We start from the raw sequence: 18,262 nt of genomic DNA on the forward strand, positions 1-18,262 counted from the left end.
ATATCCTGACCCAACAGAAACAAGACGTTGCGTTTGAGGAGGTGAGATGTTGCAACCGTGTCTTTAACGTTGCTTATATTGGCCCAGACAAGATTAAAGGAGGGGGAGGGGGAAGAAAAGGATGCCGAGGTGCTTTACTAAAGAAACTTACTGAAGCCGGCGAAGCCTGCCTGCCTACAGTCGCGTGTGTGTGGGCGGAAGCTTCTCCTCTGACGCAACTTCTGAAGGGCAGTGAGGTGGCGAGGGAAGGGTGGATGCTGCGGGGATGGGGACAGGGCGGTGAAGGGTACAGCAGGGACGGGGCAGTGAAGGGGACGGCAGGGACTGTGGTCTGGGGATGGGGTAGTGATGGGGACAGACTTTTTCCCCATGTCATTCTCTACCCATATATTCAAGGCTTCCCTCTATCTGGATATTGGTACTGAATATCCAAATATAATTCAGCCAGAATGGATGACTGCCATGGCTCAATATTGGCTGGTTTGCTTATACGATTGCTTTCTGTTTCTCTCTCTTACCTATGTCTCTTATTACTTTGCTTTGTCTCTATCTCATGCTTCCTTGTCCATAGTCTCTTCGGGTGCCAGCTTACTTTACAGAGTGCAGTGAATATAGCTGTGCCATTGACGGACAGATTGCCAGTATGGCCACAGGCGGCAGTGTGAGCAAAGCCATTATTAATCCCTTCCGCTCCCCATTGCGCATCATTGGGATTGACAACTGTATGCCATGGTAGGTACTCCAGGGACAGGGTGGGAGAGAAGGAGGATGAGATGCTTCTCATGAGTCCAGGCCATTCTACATGAATTTGCCTTAAATAAATTCTGCTGAGCAAAAAGTGAGGATGATTAGACTTCAGGAGGGCCTTATGGTCTTTAGGTAAGTCTTTTTCAAATGAAGGAAAACTCAAGAATAGGGCATAGAATGAAGTTACGAAGTGATAACCTCAAGAGTAATCTAAGGAAATACATTTTTACAGAAAGGATGGTACTCATAGATGCGTGGAATAGTCTCCCAGTAGAGGTGGTGGAGATAAAAGACTGTCTGAATTCAAGAAAGCACATGGGATCTCTTAGGGAGAGGAGGAGATAGTGGATGTTGTGGATGGGCAGACTGGATGTGCCATTTAGAATTTTTCTCCAGAGACAAGCAGGGGATATGCAGCCACACTTGATGGTGAAGTCCTCTGACTGAGCATGTGTGTCAGTGCTCTCCCCTAGCTACAGTAAGCGTTTGGATTACTGGGCATGTGTAGGGACTCCCATCTTCCAAAGCTCCTCCCCTTGTTTGTCAGTTTTTTTCTTTTACTGGGCTCCTCAGAGGTCATAGCTCTCCCCTCTCCTTGCCTGACTCAGAGAGAGAACATAATTTCTTAGCTTAATAAAAAAAAAAAAAAAGATTCTTCAGAAACTGTCACCAAATGTTTCTGTCTATTCAGTCTACAAAAAAAGTCTTGTCTCCCATTTTACTGTCAGCTGTTTTTTTCTTCCATTAGCATCTTTGCTTTCCTGACTACACGACCAACCTCTTAACTTTTCCACATATTTTTGCATGTCTTCTTTTGAAGTTCAATGGCCCTCACGCAACTTTCAATCCTTACTTCCAACTGTGATCATCGATAGTTTTTTGGTGGCCTTATTTCTACTTTACTCCGGCTTGCCCTCTTCGACTATATCTGACTTCGGGGCTGTGGTTTAGGAGAAGAGAAAATATATTGTTTAATGTCAAAGTTTTTTTCTTTTGTTTCTTTCTTATTTCAACATATAGGTCTGTAGTCGGATTTCCAGTGACTGGGACTTGCCGGTACTGATAGACATCCATACCTTCTTTGGTGGCATATTAGCATCGAGTCTATTTGATGCATGCCTTCTGTACTGATGTTTCAACCATGTCAACGCAGATGTATTGCAGTGACATTGATACTTCCATCTGCTTGCATCGGTGGCTTATTAGCATCGAGTCTATTTGATGCATGCCTTTTTATACCGATGTTTCAACCACGTTGACAAAGATGCAGCGCAGTGACATCAATTCCTCCATCTGCTTGCATTGGTGGCTTATAAGCATCGAGTCTATTTGATGTATGCCTTTTTATACCGATGTTTTAACCATGTCACTGCAGATGCATCGCAGTGGACAGTGCCCTGTCAATTAAGCATCAAGTCCATTTGATGCATGGCTTTCTGGGTGATACAGGTCATTCTGAAGTACATCACCTTTGCAGGCACTCGAGCTTCGACACCTGTGGCACCTTCGATACCACATGATTCTACATGATCATGGTGCTTCCACTTCATCGATGAACATCGATACAGATCATTGTTTTGAAGTGCAGTGCCTCCTCTTCATACATCGATCTCCATCGGTACCGATCCATACTAGCATATTCAACATTGATTCTTTCTCCAGGTTCTTCTTACATAGTAACATCGATGATCATCGAACCTTTATGCAGTATTTCCTTGAATACAGCAGTTTTTCTTCATTATTTTGGCATCTACATCGATGGTAACTGTCCAGAATACATCATTTAGGAATAACTCCACTTTGACACTGGTGTCTCCCTTCTGTGCAGTTTGTGTCTCCTATTAGACATGCATCCTCTTTTAGGTCTTCTACCACTTGATACCCTGTGCAGGATATTCCTTCCAGGGTTGATGACTTTATGTGCATTGCTTCGCATCGTTTTCAGCGACTATGACCTACTTTCGACAGAGTATCAGTTGCTGTTTGAGGGAGTGTTTCATTGGAGCAGTACCGAAGATATTGGTTTCATCTCAGCCTTTGTGCAAGTCATCATTAATGTTCATCTTCAGAGCATTGTCGAAACATCGTCGTTATTTCTGCACATAAAAAAGTTCTACATCGAAATGTCGAGGTACTTCTCATTGAAATTCCACATTGATGCATCAAAGTTCATTCTCGAGTCAGTTTATCAAATTGACGTTCTTCATCGGAGCACTGACGTTGTTCATCTAAACATCATCATAAAACACTGATGTTCTTCTTTAAATCGAGGCTCTACATCAAGGTATCAAAGGTTTTTCATAAGGGGCACCAAAAGCTTTTTATAAAAAATTTTAATTTGCCTATAGCCATGGCACAAAATTCCATCTCAAGTTTCTTAATTTCCAGCAATCTTTGAACTTTATTTTCCAATGGACTCCACTGTGCAAACGCGCATAAGAAAAGAAACTGATGTTTTGTCACAGATGGCATAGCTGCTTATCTTGGGAGAGTCAGTATGGGTCCAAAACAACCTGCATCGACATTGATGATTTTCAGCGGGCTACTATGACAGGAATCCACCATGAGTGTAGAGTCTGTAAGGTGGTCTTTTTTCCTGTTTGGAGTCAATCACACAAAGACTAGTGGGGCGATCTAACATAAGTGTAGAACCTGTTAAGTTAGATACCAGGATTAACCAGCATCAGTCCACGTTGCAACTGCCTTTCCATACTACTTCATGAATCCACCAAGAGTGTAGAGGATGTAAGGTGGTCTTTTTCCTGTTCTCTGGATACAAACATGCAAAGACAATTGGCGGAATCTAACATGGATGTAGAGCCTGTTAAGCTAGTTTCCTTACTATGTTAAAAAAGGCGAAAAGCAGTGCTTACTACTGTGCTTATGCACTATCAATGGACATTCTTTCTTTTATCTATTGAAGCAGAATGGTTCTCTGCTTTATCTTCTAAGCAGGATTAACCAAGTTTTTTACTAAAACATACCTTCCACTGTACCATCAATGTTCGTACAATATTTTCCAGAAGGCTCATATAATTACTTTGAAGTACCGTACCTTTCCTTACATGTGTTTTTCCTATTGTTTAATGGACATTATCCACAACGCTCTTTACATATCTCCTTTTTTTATTCTAAATCACTGGTCTCAAACTTGCGGCCTGCCAGGTACTATTTAGAGGCCCTCAGTATGTTTATCATAATCGTAAAAGTAAAATAAAACAGTTTCTTGATCATATGTCTTTTTAACTATAAAAGACAATATTATGATTAAGACTTGGCCAAAAGGAAAGATTTATAAACTATGAAGAGTTTTACCTCATGCAAAATCTAAGACATTAATTATTTTTTTCTGAGGTCCTCCAAGTACCTACAAATCCAAAATGTGGCCCTGCAAAGGGTTTGAGTTTGAGACCACTGTTCTAAAGGGTTGAGGGTGGCTGTAGGGGAGGAGGAGGCCACTACATCCTTTTTAAAGATGTTTTAACATTTTATTCCAGTTTATCTTAAACAGAGTCTCTGGGCCGAAGGTTTCAATACATGGTGTAAAATGAGAGGGTTGTATGTGCGAACATCAGTGCGTACTACCCAAGTTCTAATAGATAAGATTATAATTCTGGATCTGTTCCTGCTCTGTATTCTATACAGGTCACATTCATATCTTTCAGTTTCATTTTCAATCTCTGGGCAGAGAAAATGGATATGCTCAGGTGCAATTTAGCATATGCAAGTTTTAATAGCATCTCATAGTGCCATTGGGTATTGTTCCAGTACTGCAATCAAGCTGTACCTTTGTCACAGGTTCTTTGGTTTTAGATTGATCTTTATTCAGTGCCTTCTGGGATTTTGTCTAACGTTTTGTGATTGCTAGACTATTTCTAGGTCACCTATATTTGTTCCTGCTAACTTAAAACAGTCACGTAAGACTCAAAACTCCTCCATGGTGCTACCAAAAGCCTGTAATCTTGATTCACTGTTGGAATCATTTTAAGTGACCTGGAGGTCTTTAATTAAAAAAAACTTTTCTCGGTTGATCATTATATATGATCTTCTGTTACAACCATTTCTTAATGGTCTCGGAGAGTTATTTTACTTCTTGTTTTTAATAATAGAAGAAGACTTAAGGGCTACTGCAGGAGAGTAGAGTAGTTGGTCTGTTTGACTTTTCCTGCCATTATGCTTCTATATTTCTGTAGATTTTATTCTGAGTTTTTTGGTTTTTGTTGGTCCAGCAATTTTATTTCTCCTTATTTTGTTTATCTCCTCACGAAAAAAAAAACACGAGAAAACATTGAGGTTACCAATTCCTCTCATGTTTTCTGATATTGGTGACCATTTTTCTAGAAATCTCTCTATTGCTTCCTAAGAAGATTCTATTCAGCACCTTAACTCAACAGACACATTGCCTTTTTTCGTTTAGTTGGGTCATACTTAACTCTACCGTATCTCTTTGTATTCAGTTGATGCCACTGGCTCAGGAATAATTTGATATTTTGGGATAACGCATGGCTAAGTTCAGGTTACCCATGTTTCCTCTTCTGTATTGAAGTAAAAGTGTACTGCAGTTCAATGACATGGGTTTGTTACTTTGGTTTTCTTGTCACCTTCTTAAGTACTCTTGTTTCATAAGGCACTTATACTAGAGGCCACATCTATCATGGCTCATTTCTCCATTCTTATTTTACTTGGATTTTATATTTTGGTATGATCGACTAAGTCGAAAGCATGAAAGTATATGTCTAGAAGGAAAGTAGTTGAACTTTTAAAAACTACTATTCTCTGATAATGGCTCATTCGAGACTTGGAAATCAAAATTTATTAGAATACCTCTTTAAAATCTTCGCCAGTGTGAGCAGCTACTCTAGTCTGCTGCTCGCACAGGCCTGGCTCCCTCTGAAATCACTTCCGGGTTGTGGGGACAGGAAGTGATGTCAGAGGGAAAGCCAATGCTGGTTTGAGCAGCAGGACAGAGAATCTGCTTGTGCTGATGAAGATTTAAAGAGGTACGGGGTGGGTACAAGTGTGGCATGGGGTATGGCAGGATTGGGGGGGCGAAGAGGAGGGCGCGGGAGGGACACCACTGCCCCATGTGACTCCTACCCTCGCTGTGCTATGCCACTGAGTGCCACTGAATATCCCCTCTAACTGCCCATGCCAAAACTGGCTTTTTTGTGGGCAATCTTGGACAGAGTTAGAAACTTAGCTGATGAGTGCCAATTTTCAGTCTGCTAAACAGCTGAGCAACTGCATAAAACAAGGATAGAAAAAAGGCTCTTCTAACTTTATGTGAATACTGTCCAGTGCCTTCCAGGTTCAAGCCTGAAGTTTGCCACCTGCCTCTACACCCCCCCCCCCCCCACTCCATCAATCAAAATCAAATTTCTTTTAAGTGCATAAAAAATAGTGAGAGAGCGCAGGTCTAAGTATTTACATCTCCTCTGTATTTCTGACTTTATTGTTTCTCTCCCTTAGGTACCCAAATGCCTTTGTCTTCCACCTGGTTTACAAATGCACAGCAGCCGGCTCTAGGTACCAGTTCCAGCAGCCTCATCAGTATGTGGTAGCCTCAGCCACAGAAGAAGTAGTGGCAGAGCCACGGAGACGGAAGAAGGAGAAGAAACAGAAACGCAGTAACTGCCACCGAAGGAAGTAAGAGAGGAAGAGATGGAGACAGAAGGAGGAATGCTCCCAAAGCACACGCCCCCTCCCCTTCCCACCATGCCATGGATAGTAGCTGTTATTAAACATTGCCTTAAATGATATCTGCTCAGACTACCCACTTCATTTTCTGTTGAATAGTTATTCAGGTTGGGCTTTGAACAACCCTTCCCCATCTCAAAAAACTGGATTTCTGTGTTGAGAGAGTCACTCAAGGCCATGTAAAGGATGGATGGAATTTGGATTTGCAGAAGTGAGCCAGGGGCCGCAAAGCCACTAAAATAGAGAAATCCACTCACAAATAATGCCAAGGGACAGTGGCGTAGTAACATAAAACATAAAAATCAATTTCTACACTGCATTACCTTTAAGTTCTATGCGGTAGGGTATGAGGCGCCTGGGGTGGTCACGCTTCCCTCCGCTCTGCATCCCGCTCCTTCTGCAACTCCCTGCACCTTCCTGCCCCCCCATTCCACACTCGCACTGTCCCTTCCCCCATACCTCTAAATCTCTGCCAGCATGAGCGGCTTTTCTCCAGCATGCTCCAGCATGCCAGTGTTGGATTTCCCTGTGACATCACTTCATGGCTCCTTGATCTGGAGTGATTCAGAAGGGAGAAGTTGCTTGCGCCAACGAAGATCTACAAGTGGTATGAGGTATGTGTGTGGGGGGGAGAGAGATGGAATGAGCGTGGTGTGGTAGGGCAGGGTTGAGAGGTACCGGTGCCCAAGAAGGTCCGCCCCCCCCTATGGAGAGGCACAAAGCAGAGAAACACTCATATAACCAGCACCCATACATTGGCACAGGGTAGACATGCATACCCAGGCTTGCTTCAGCATAAATGTTTATTGATAAAACTCTTTATTAGCATCATATTTTCAGCCATATATTGAAGTAAGCAATAAAACACCTTTTCCTCTCTCTTGCCACGAACAGATAATATCTGAAAAACGTATGGTCTTTGCTATCTGCCTAAGCCCTCCTGTATATATTCCTGTTTTCCCCCCCCCCCAATGGTAACACAGTAAATGATGGTAGAGAAAGACCTGCTCAGTCCATCCAGTCTGCCCAACAAGCTGCATAAGAACATAAGACCATCTCTCTGTGCAGGTCATAGTCATTCATGTTTAGAGACTGGTTGGCGATTTGCCATCATGCCAACCATATATAGATAGTTAAATATGATGCAGTCTTGAAACAATATTTAACCTTTTATTGGGTCCACAGAAATACTGGTACATGAGTCCTCAAAAGAACAGAACTGCACGACCTCTTCAGAATTTCTGTCTTATGATGGGTCAATGAAAGGCTTCATAATCTACAGTACCACGTTTAAAAATCTAAAATACAGTATATTCTAGGGTAGTTTTGTACATAATTCTCCATGTCTCTACACTTCCTCCAGAGAATTAACTCTACTATGGTGTGGAATGCGATGACAGTTCATCGGAGGGACAATTTTCAGAGCAATTTCTGTGGGTAAATAGTAATGTACCAGGCAAAATGACTGTCTCGCAATCCTACTTCCTTAATTTAGCTAAAAGTAAGCATGTGTTTAGCTATCTCAGGAGCCTACTTCCTATCCTTCATTCATTGTTCATGTCCTCAGTTCTTAATCTTGTTTTAAAACACATTGAATCCTAGCTGAAATTTGCGGAATGGAAGACAAACGTGTGAAATGGTATATAATCTCAGCATTAAGACTTGTTCCCCTCCCCCTTAAGATATACTTCTAATATTAAGAATCTACTTTGAACTCCTGCCAGTCAATGATCTCCAAATGTGCCTCAAGTTAATGCCCCCAATGGAAGCTGCATTCTGCCCTTACAGGATCTGTTGATAGTGGATTTCCGTTTCAGTATCGTAAAGGTGTCTTTCTTCAACTCTCTTACCATTCTAGATGCTTTTGCTGGAGCATCATCTGTTTCACAAGTTTAAATTCTGGTGACTATGGGCCAGAGCCACCGGATTACATAGTAACATAGTAAATGACGGCAGATAAAGACCTGAATGGTCCATCCAGTCTGCCCAACCTGATACAATTTAATTTTTTTAATTTTTTCTTCTTAGCTTTACCCAGTACTGTGCTTGGGTTCCAACTGCCGAAATCTCTGTTAAGACTTACTCCAGCCCATCTACACCCTCCTAGCCATTGAAGCCCTCCCCAGCCCATCCTCCACCAAACGGTCATATACAGGCTGGTTGCTGTAGTTGTCGTAAATCTAATGATTTAAAAAAGATGAGCCATTTTCAAAGAACAATGCATGCAAATGAGGTTCACGGAGGGTTGCCAAATTTACATGAGTTCAGTCACTGGTGACAGCGATCGGCACATGCGCAGAATACTCCACGGAAAGAGGCATAAATGTACGTATGTGCTGGGCAAAGCCATTGGTAAACATTTCAAAGGCATGACGCGGGTGAATAGGAGGGGCGGAGAACTACCAGCAAATGCTATGTTGTCGTATCAGTCAATAGCACCACTCTAATTAATGTTTCAAAGGATGCTTAACTTATACCCGCTATGAAATAGCTGGAGACAAATTTTTCCCCCGCTATTACGGCAACCTTTGTAAAATTTATAAGATCCTCAGCGGCACCACTCAGGACTCAACATTGTTCATCGTCCTAAGCTTTATGTGTCTACTCGTCATTGGATCTAGTGTTTAAACTCTTTTCTTTTCTTTTTAAAGAACGTAACTTCTAATTTATTCCATTTAACTTTGTCAATATTTAGATATCTTTTTGATTTTTCATTTCCCATTTTTTAATGGCTTTTAAGCTAATACTTAACTTGTGATCCAGTGGTCTCCAGCTAGGGATGTCAGTGCCGACATGTTTCGCTTGGATAACTTTTTCAAGGCTTAATCCCCAACAAATGCCACCCGTATCTGTGACCACATGTTGTTGTATCAGGCATGTGCTCCATATACCCATAAGAACCATAGAAACATGTTGCTTTTGAGCATCTATGCCAACTAAAGGGTTAATGCAGGCCAGGTAACACTGAGTAAGAAAATAGGGAGAATGTACAATTTATTTTGTATAGAACGTTTTTATTTAATGTCTCATTTTTTTGTTGTTGTTGATTATTATGTATGTTTGGATTGCACTCTGCTGAGAATTGTTGAAACCACATGGAATAGAAATGATTTAAATAAATAAATAATAAAGTAAGTAAGTGCATATGGAGCACATGACTGATGGTCCTAGGTCTACATATAGCTAGGAAATCTGATTTCAGAATCATTGATATGGGAGTGGAGAAAGTGAGTTGAGTACCGAGAATGGCACCCAAATAATGAAAAGATGAGATAGTAGCAATCGAGGAATCGAAAAGAAGAGGCACCAGACCTGTGGGGGAAAGCTTGACAAGAGATCCAACAGGCAACAGTCTTTTTTGGCTACATGAAAGCCAGGATGGAATATGTCTAATAAATTATATTAGCTAAATACAACACTTATAGCCCATTTATGATACTTCATCCTCCTAGATTATTTATTACTTGGGAAAGTCAGTTTGGGAAGGTAAGTAAGTGCATATGGAGCACATGACTGATGGTCCTAGGTCTACATATAGCTAGGAAATCTGATTTCAGAATCATCGATATGGGAGTGGAGAAAGTGAGTTGAGTACCGAGAATGGCACCCAAATAATGAAAAGATGAGATAGTAGCAATCGAGGAATCGAAAAGAAGAGGCACCAGACCTGTGGGGGAAAGCTTGACAAGAGATCCAACAGGCAACAGTCTTTTTTGGCTACATGAAAGCCAGGATGGAATATGTCTAATAAATTATATTAGCTAAATACAACACTTATAGCCCATTTATGATACTTCATCCTCCTAGATTATTTATTACTTGGGAAAGTCAGTTTGGGAAGGTAAGTAAGTGCATATGGAGCACATGACTGATGGTCCTAGGTCTACATATAGCTAGGAAATCTGATTTCAGAATCATCGATATGGGAGTGGAGAAAGTGAGTTGAGTACCGAGAATGGCACCCAAATAATGAAAAGATGAGATAGTAGCAATCGAGGAATCGAAAAGAAGAGGCACCAGACCTGTGGGGGAAAGCTTGACAAGAGATCCAACAGGCAACAGTCTTTTTTGGCTACATGAAAGCCAGGATGGAATATGTCTAATAAATTATATTAGCTAAATACAACACTTATAGCCCATTTATGATACTTCATCCTCCTAGATTATTTATTACTTGGGAAAGTCAGTTTGGGAAGGTAAGTAAGTGCATATGGAGCACATGACTGATGGTCCTAGGTCTACATATAGCTAGGAAATCTGATTTCAGAATCATCGATATGGGAGTGGAGAAAGTGAGCTGAGTACCGAGAATGGCACCCAAATAATGAAAAGATGAGATAGTAGCAATCGAGGAATCGAAAAGAAGAGGCACCAGACCTGTGGGGGAAAGCTTGACAAGAGATCCAACAGGCAACAGTCTTTTTTGGCTACATGAAAGCCAGGATGGAATATGTCTAATAAATTATATTAGCTAAATACAACACTTATAGCCCATTTATGATACTTCATCCTCCTAGATTATTTAGTACTTGGGAAAGTCAGTTTGGGAAGGTTGAGTATTGTACTTAGCTAATATAATTTATTAGACATATTTGATTGTATAGTTTCCAAAATAAGTGAAAAATAAGTAGTTTTGATTAAATTATTATTTATTCCGAAGAAACCCCCTTTTATTTGATGATGTTATCATTGTGGGTTGGATATTTGATAGAGTGATCCGCGTTATTCTTTTGATTAAACATATCTGCCATGTCAGGAGGCATATTTCATCTGGCAAAAAAAGGTGTCATGTCAACGTTTTCGTAAAATTAGCCCAGGCTACACTTGTCCCTTTAGAGGTGGCAATAGTACTGACCTTATTGTCACATGACTTGGGGACAATATACAACACCAGTCTCAGAGTCGCAAACCAAGGAGAAAAGGAGGGCCTATACGGGTATCAGACAGCCCGCCAAACAAACTATGTTTGCGGGGAAATTCCTCATTTACCCAACGGTGCCTCCACCTCCTATTTAATGCGATTTTTATCAAAAAATTTTTTTAATCTTACTTTATATTATTATTTTTATCAGTTATGCATCTCTGCAATGTCCATTATGAAAAAACTTTACTTAGCTTTTAGCGTAGCATAGTAATCTATCCCCAAAACGCGTTTTGGGGATAGATTACTATGCTACGCTAAAAGCTAAGTAAAGTTTTTTCATAATGGACATTGCAGAGATGCATAACTGATAAAAATAATAATATAAAGTAAGATTAAAAATTTTTTTTGATAAAAATCGCATTAAATAGGAGGTGGAGGCACCGTTGGGTAAATGAGGAATTTCCCCGCAAACATAGTTTGTTTGGCGGGCTGTCTGATACCCGTATAGGCCCTCCTTTTCTCCTTGGTTTGCGACTCTGAGACTGGTGTTGTATATTGTTGTCATTATTAAGAACATTTGAAAGGATACATGGCTTACATGACTTGGGGGTCATTGGGGGGTGTAATGTGTGTGGGGTGGGAGGGTAAAAAGGGAGGAGAGGCTCCTGGACTAGTTTAATAATGCCGTTTTGGGCACCAGTGCCTGCAGAGCAGCTGGTTTTGAGGGGAAGAGTGCTGCATTCTAGTTTAGATAGAATGCAGAGCTGGTTCTAAGCCTTGACATTCCTTGCATGCCTCAATGGAAAAATGGAGAGGCTGATAGGCATGGAGAGAAACTGATAAGAGTTCAGGGATAGGAAGAGGGAAAGAATCCAGCCTAAAAGTATAAAGGGAGGGAGAAAGAGAGAAATGAGACATAAAGAGCAGGACAATCACAAAAAGTGGGCAAGAAGGGCAACTGGCATGCCAGAAGAGGAGGGGATGCCATTTTACAATTTAGAGTCAGTCTACTGGTCTATGAGCTCAAAAGCTTGAAAGAGAAAGGATAACCTTCACCCAGGGCACTGTTTTGCCTACAAAATACACGAGAAAGGCAGAGGTACTGATAAAGACTGATGGATAAGAGGAGAGAAGAATAGATGAGAAAGAGAAATATGGAACACTGAGAAAATTTAACAGAGAAGACAGGAGAGTGGAAGAGGAAGAGACTAAGAGAGTAAGAATGATGGCTTCTCCTGAAATGAATAACCCAAGGGAGTAGCTACCACTCAGCAAGCCCGGCAATATGCCCAGTGGTAGAGGCCGAATGGAATTCTCCCCTCCACATCCAGCAGCCCAACCCCTTTCCTCTCCCCTCCATCTTCTAGAGCCTTTCCTCTTCAATTCTCCAAACGTGTGACAGATTGCTGGCAGATACACCAATGAAAACAAGCTACCTCTAGCCTGGACCCACTAGGGCTTTTCCTTTACAGCAGGGGTGTCAAACTCAAGGGGCCAAAATCTAAAACACAGGTTAAGTCGCAGTCCAAATTTTTATTAAGATACTTACCGCCTCTTCTCCAAAATTGTGCTAGCAGTTTCTAGTGCAGAGAGCCGCGCTGCTCCCGACACTCATAGAGTTCATATGAGCATCGGGAGCAGTGTGGGCCATTCAGCACAGCTCCCCACGCTAGAAACTGCTAGCGCAGTTTCGTAGAAGAGAGGGTTAGTCTTAGTAGAAGTAAAGATCCTTCCTCACCCTGAGACACCATTCCAGCGATTCTCCTGGTTATTTTCACCTCATAGATGTTACCATACTAAATTCCAACTTTATTCAAATAGTCATTCTAGGCACAGGCAGCAGAATGCTTTTTGTTTGGGGGGCCCCAAAAGCTTTGCCCCCAGTCCCCACCCCCATAATAGTACCCACTACCAGACACAGAAAAACGCACTCCCCATTCATACCTCCCCCAATCAAGGAAGTAAAATGATCAAAACTACACGGCGGCCTCCTAGCCACTCAAGCCGCAAGGCTGGACAACCAGATTTCCAACCTTCTGACATCCACCCCAGACGACAAGACATTCAGAAAAGAAATAAAAACTATACTTTTCAAGAAATTCCTGAAGCAGCCATAACATCACGTACTCTTAATAACTCTAAAACTGACAATTGATCTACCCTTTACTTCACTAGTAATAACAACAGAGCTTCCATTGTGACTCCCTTCTTAATTCTTTTGCAAACCGCCTTATCCTTAACAACCCGTGAAATGTTTAAAAGATCTACTACTTACCTCTCTAGCTAATCAATAGTTCTCCCATTGTAACAACGTTTTTATTAATCTTTTGTAATCCGCCTTGAACCGCAAGGTAATGGCGGAATAGAAATCCCTAATGTAATGTAGTACTAATTATAATACCATTTTTTCTATTCATTTTTCATATATACACACAATCTAATCTTATTCACAACACATAATGGTTAGCCACAAAATTAAACTACACAAAGCACACTGTATGCTTCTCAATATTCATTTCTACCAGAACACAGATAACCCCTATGCAAATACGGGACCACAAACTAAAAGTACAGTACTAATATATACAAATTAAACCCTAAGATGCAAGACTCTGCATTCAGTACAACCCAAGAAATAGAAATACAGAAACATGATGGCAGATAAAGGCCAAATGGCCCATTCAGTCTGCCCATCCGCAGTAACCATTATCTCTTTCTCTCTCCGAGAGATCCCATGTGCCTATCCCAGGCCTTCTTGAATTCAGACACAGTCTCTGCTTCCACTACCTCTTCCAGGAAACTATTCCACGCATCTACCACCCTTTCCGAAAAAAGTATTTCCTCAGATTACCTCTTAACTTCATCCTTTGCCCTCTCATTGCAGAGTTTCCTTTCAAATGAAAGAGACTCGACTCATGCACATTTATATTATGTAGGTATTTAAACGACTCTAAACAAATGCATTTCTTCCTGAACAGTGCAAAATATAGAAAGCAGATGTAAATTCTCAAAACTGAAACAATTCAATCACTAAATTGAAAATAAAATCATTTCCCCTACCTTTGTTGTCTGGTGATTTTGTTTTTGAAATCATCTTTTTCCAGTCTCTGGCTGCCCTTTCTTCTTTCTGTGCTCTTAACTGTGTATCCAGGGCCACCTTATCCATGTGCTGTTTTTCTCTCCTTCACTTTCTACCATACATCCATATTTAGCATTAACTTTTAACATTCCACTTTTCTGCTTTCTTCTCAAAATCTATCTACTTTTCCATGTCTTCCCTTCCCATCTATCCCTGTGTACCGTCTTCTCCCCTATTCCCATCTATCCATAAGAAGCATTTATTCTTATCTCTTCCTTGCTGCACCTATTGATGTACACCATTTCCTCCCTCTGTCTCCCCCTTCCCCTCCATCCCTGTGCACAATCTCATCCCTCTCCCATGGTCAGACATCTGTCTTCCCCCTTCCCCCTCATATGATCTAGCATCTTTCTCCTCTCCTTCCCATAGTCTGGAATCTCTCTCCTCTCCCCATTGTCTGACATCTCTCTCTTCTTCCCTCCCTTTTCCTGTGGTCCACCCCATAATAATAATACCAATTGTAATGCAATTTCTTCCATCCATTTTTCATATTCACACAATATAATCTTATTAATACATAATGGTAACCACAAAATAAAAACCCCACAAATCACACTATACACAGAGAAATGTTAATTATCATTTATATTCCATTTTTTTTTTTTCAAAGATGTCAAGGCAGACGACTTTAAAATATGCAATGTCACCTCAGTAACAACTATAGAAAAATAGACAAATATAGTGCAAAATATAGACAGCAGATATAAATTCTCAAAACTGACATTTTGATCACTAAATTGAAAATAAAATCATTTTTCCTACCTTTGTTTTCTGGTGATTTCATGAGTCTCTGGTTGCACTTCCTTCTGACTGTGCATCCAATATTTCTTTCTTATCCAACATTTCTTTCACAATCCAGTCCCAATCCCTTTGGGTCCAGGTCTCTCTCTCTTCCCTCTGTTACCCTCCCCAGATCCAGTGTCAGTTCTCCTTTGTACCTACCACCACCTTTGTTCCAGGTCTCCCTCTCTCTCCCTCCTTTGTTATGATCTTCCATCTCTCTGTTCTTCCTCAGGGTCTCTCACCCTCTGTCTGCACCTCCCATAGTTCAGCATCTGCCTCCTGTCTTTCCCCTTTGGTCCAGGCCTTTCTCTCTCTCTGTCTTTCTTCTGCTTACAGCCCCCACCCTTTCTCTGCCTCTCTCCTTCCTTAGGGCTGGTCTTGGTTAAGGGCACTGGTCTTTGACTTGGGGGCCGCTGCATGAGCAGACTGCTGGGCGCAATGGACCACTGATCTGACCCAGCAGCGGCAATTCTCATGTCCTCCCTCCTTCCTATGTCCCCCTCACTGCCTTCCAGCCTTTGTCCAACCCCCTTCCCCGAAGCCAGCCTGCCTTGCCTCCCTCCCTGCCGTGCCAAAGCCAGCCTACCTGCCTCCCTCCTGTGCCAAAGCCTGGCCTACCTGCAGATTCTTCCTCTCCCCCCCCCCTCCGGTCTGCTGCCGCTCGCTGATGCAGCAAATCCAAAGGGAAGGGAAGGGCCAGGTGTGTGCAGTGGCACCAGCTCACAAGCCTTCCCCTGATGTCAATTCTGACCTAAGAGAGAAAGTCCAGACCAGCCAAGCAGCATGCATCTGGCCCTTCCCTTCCTGCAGTTGCAGCGGTGGGAAGCAGCAGTGGCGGCAGTCAGCTGGTGTATCCCCTGACCTACAGGATGGGCAATTTTTGGGGAGGCCACGGCCCCTTTGGTTCCTCCCCCCACCCCACGTTCTGACACCTATGTTCCCAGTTATGATTTGTTCTGAGTTATCTTATGTAAAATTAAGATCAATGGTTAAGACGCATCTTTTTGGTTGACCATTTTTATGAGAAGTTTGGTGAATTGGGATCCTGTTTTTTGGCAACTATTTAAACAAGATTTAAACAAAATTATTTTCTTTTACTATTACTTAGATTTAACTCTATATTTTATTGAAGAAATGCAATACATAATAATATAACACAGTAAAATAGTCATTACATTTAATTTGACCATATTAACTTCTAATAAATGTTTAGATTTAATTAATTTCATTTTTGTTAGATTTAATTAATTTTAATTTATTTCACGTTTGTTCTTTCTCTATTGTTTTCTCTTTGCTTTCCTATATCTTTTCGTTTCTTGTTTTTTTTTTTTTTTTTTTTTTTATCTTATCTGTTGACAAACCGAAGTGCGCTTAAAACTTTTTAATAAACCTACGACGGCGCCGGCGAGCTTAACGTCAGCCTGTTGGTGCGCGCTGCGCAGCATCGATGCGTCGACGTAGAATGACGTCAGAGGAGAACCATTGATAGTGTATTGTATAAGACTATAATATAAGTCCTTGCGAGAGAGCCAGGAAGCGTCGCACACTGGCAGGCGGCGAGAGGGCGGCTTTCTCTCTCGCGCGCGCAGCCGTCGCCCGCCTCCTTCTCCAGTTGGAGGGCGAGAGGCGGGCGTTTGCGAAGGGGCGTGGCTGGCAGGAGGTAGCCTCGCGCGGAGTTCAGGTGGCGAGGGGGCGTGGGAGAAAGGCGGCGCGCGCGCGACGAGAGGCGGGCTCTCTCGGAGTTCGATGTGAGTTTGGTGTCCGGGCGGGGAGGGGGGTGCGCGCGCGCGAGCGATGGCAACGGTCGTGGCCGCGGCTCCGGCCGGGGCGCGAGAGGAGTCCCTGCCGCCGCCGCCGCCTTCGCCGTTGCTCTCGGGCGGCAGAGGTATGGAGAAGACGTTGGAGGAGGCGGCCGTCTCGGGGGTGCTGAATCTGGGCGGCCGGAAGCTGAAAGAGTTCCCCCGCGGCGCTCGCAACTACGACCTGTCCGACATCACCCAAGCCGGTGAGTTGCAACCGTTCCCCTCCCCCACCTCCTTTCGCCTCATCGGCTCCTTCGCGTCTGTTTGTCACACTTTTTTTTTTTTAAAGTTCTCTCGTGACGTCAAGGCTGAGTTGGGGCCGTGACGTCACTCTCCCCTTTTTTTATGTTATAACATTTTATTGAAGGAATCAAACAAATATACAACAATATGATACAAAAAGACATTCTTTACAATCAAATTCACAATAAAACATTTGCATAAACATTTTATCATTCCTCCAAAATATATTTTAATATATCTAAACCACTTTTCCCCTATATCCCCCCTCACCACTCCATACATATATATTAAAATCATTCCAATTTCCCTCCCTACCCCAAAATGATTGGTCATAAATGCATATTACAATATTGGTTACAAAAAGATCCTCCAAATTATTGGCATTGGAGGAATCAATTCCATCGTTTAATTTTATTTGAGGTTTTTGAGGTTTGTAAATTTCCTAAAAGAACACTATTTTTTTTAAAAATCTAGGATCCTTATATACAAAAATTATCCTCGAAAGCTAGAAGTATGATTCTTAATACTTTATATTAGATTTAAATAAATGTGTGGGGTTTTGTTTTGTTTTTATTTATTTATTTTTATTTAAATATTTTTGTTTATTTGGTGTTTTGTCTCTCCCTTTTTATTTTTGGCTTTTGTCTTCAGTTTTGCACCTCTTCTTCATGGTGCGTGTTGCCAGGAGATCAGATGTATTCCCGGGGGTTAGGAGACGGCGTTCTAATATGGTGTTAGCAATCTGGCTCTCTTAAACCGCGGAAATGTTGGGTCCTCTTTTGAGCTCTCAAGTGACTTTATAGTGCTTCTCCTAATATTGTGCTAAGGAGATCTTTCTGGAGTGTGTAGGATAGAGAAAAAAACCAACTATGTATAATATATGTAGATAGTTTATCAAGGTGTGCTTGGCAACTTCTTTTGAGCAAACTGGTGGCAGCCAAAACAATTGGAAATATTTCTGTCTACTTTACAGTTTGTTTTGTTTTG

General features: G+C 41.8%; 2 protein-coding genes across 3 annotated transcripts in view; both read left to right on the top strand.

The window, feature by feature from the left end:
* The window catches only part of ZMYND15 (zinc finger MYND-type containing 15), a 35,304-nt gene extending 28,831 nt beyond the window's left edge, over positions 1–6,473 (top strand). Inside the window, exons 10-11 of the mRNA XM_033924817.1 lie at positions 572–732; positions 6,217–6,473. Coding sequence (XP_033780708.1) covers positions 572–732; positions 6,217–6,397 — 342 coding nt within the window. The 3' untranslated portion in view covers positions 6,398–6,473. The remainder of the gene's footprint in view (positions 1–571; positions 733–6,216) is intronic.
* Positions 6,474–16,984: 10,511 nt separating this feature from the next.
* The window catches only part of LRCH4 (leucine rich repeats and calponin homology domain containing 4), a 103,750-nt gene continuing 102,472 nt past the window's right edge, over positions 16,985–18,262 (top strand). For both annotated transcript variants that reach the window (XM_033925039.1, XM_033925040.1), the window contains exon 1: positions 16,985–17,235. In XM_033925039.1, the coding sequence (XP_033780930.1) occupies positions 17,025–17,235 (211 nt within the window). In that variant the 5' untranslated portion in view covers positions 16,985–17,024. The remainder of the gene's footprint in view (positions 17,236–18,262) is intronic.

The sequence above is a fragment of the Geotrypetes seraphini genome, chromosome 16 (genome assembly GCF_902459505.1).
Source record: "Geotrypetes seraphini chromosome 16, aGeoSer1.1, whole genome shotgun sequence".
Taxonomy (NCBI): domain Eukaryota; kingdom Metazoa; phylum Chordata; class Amphibia; order Gymnophiona; family Dermophiidae; genus Geotrypetes; species Geotrypetes seraphini.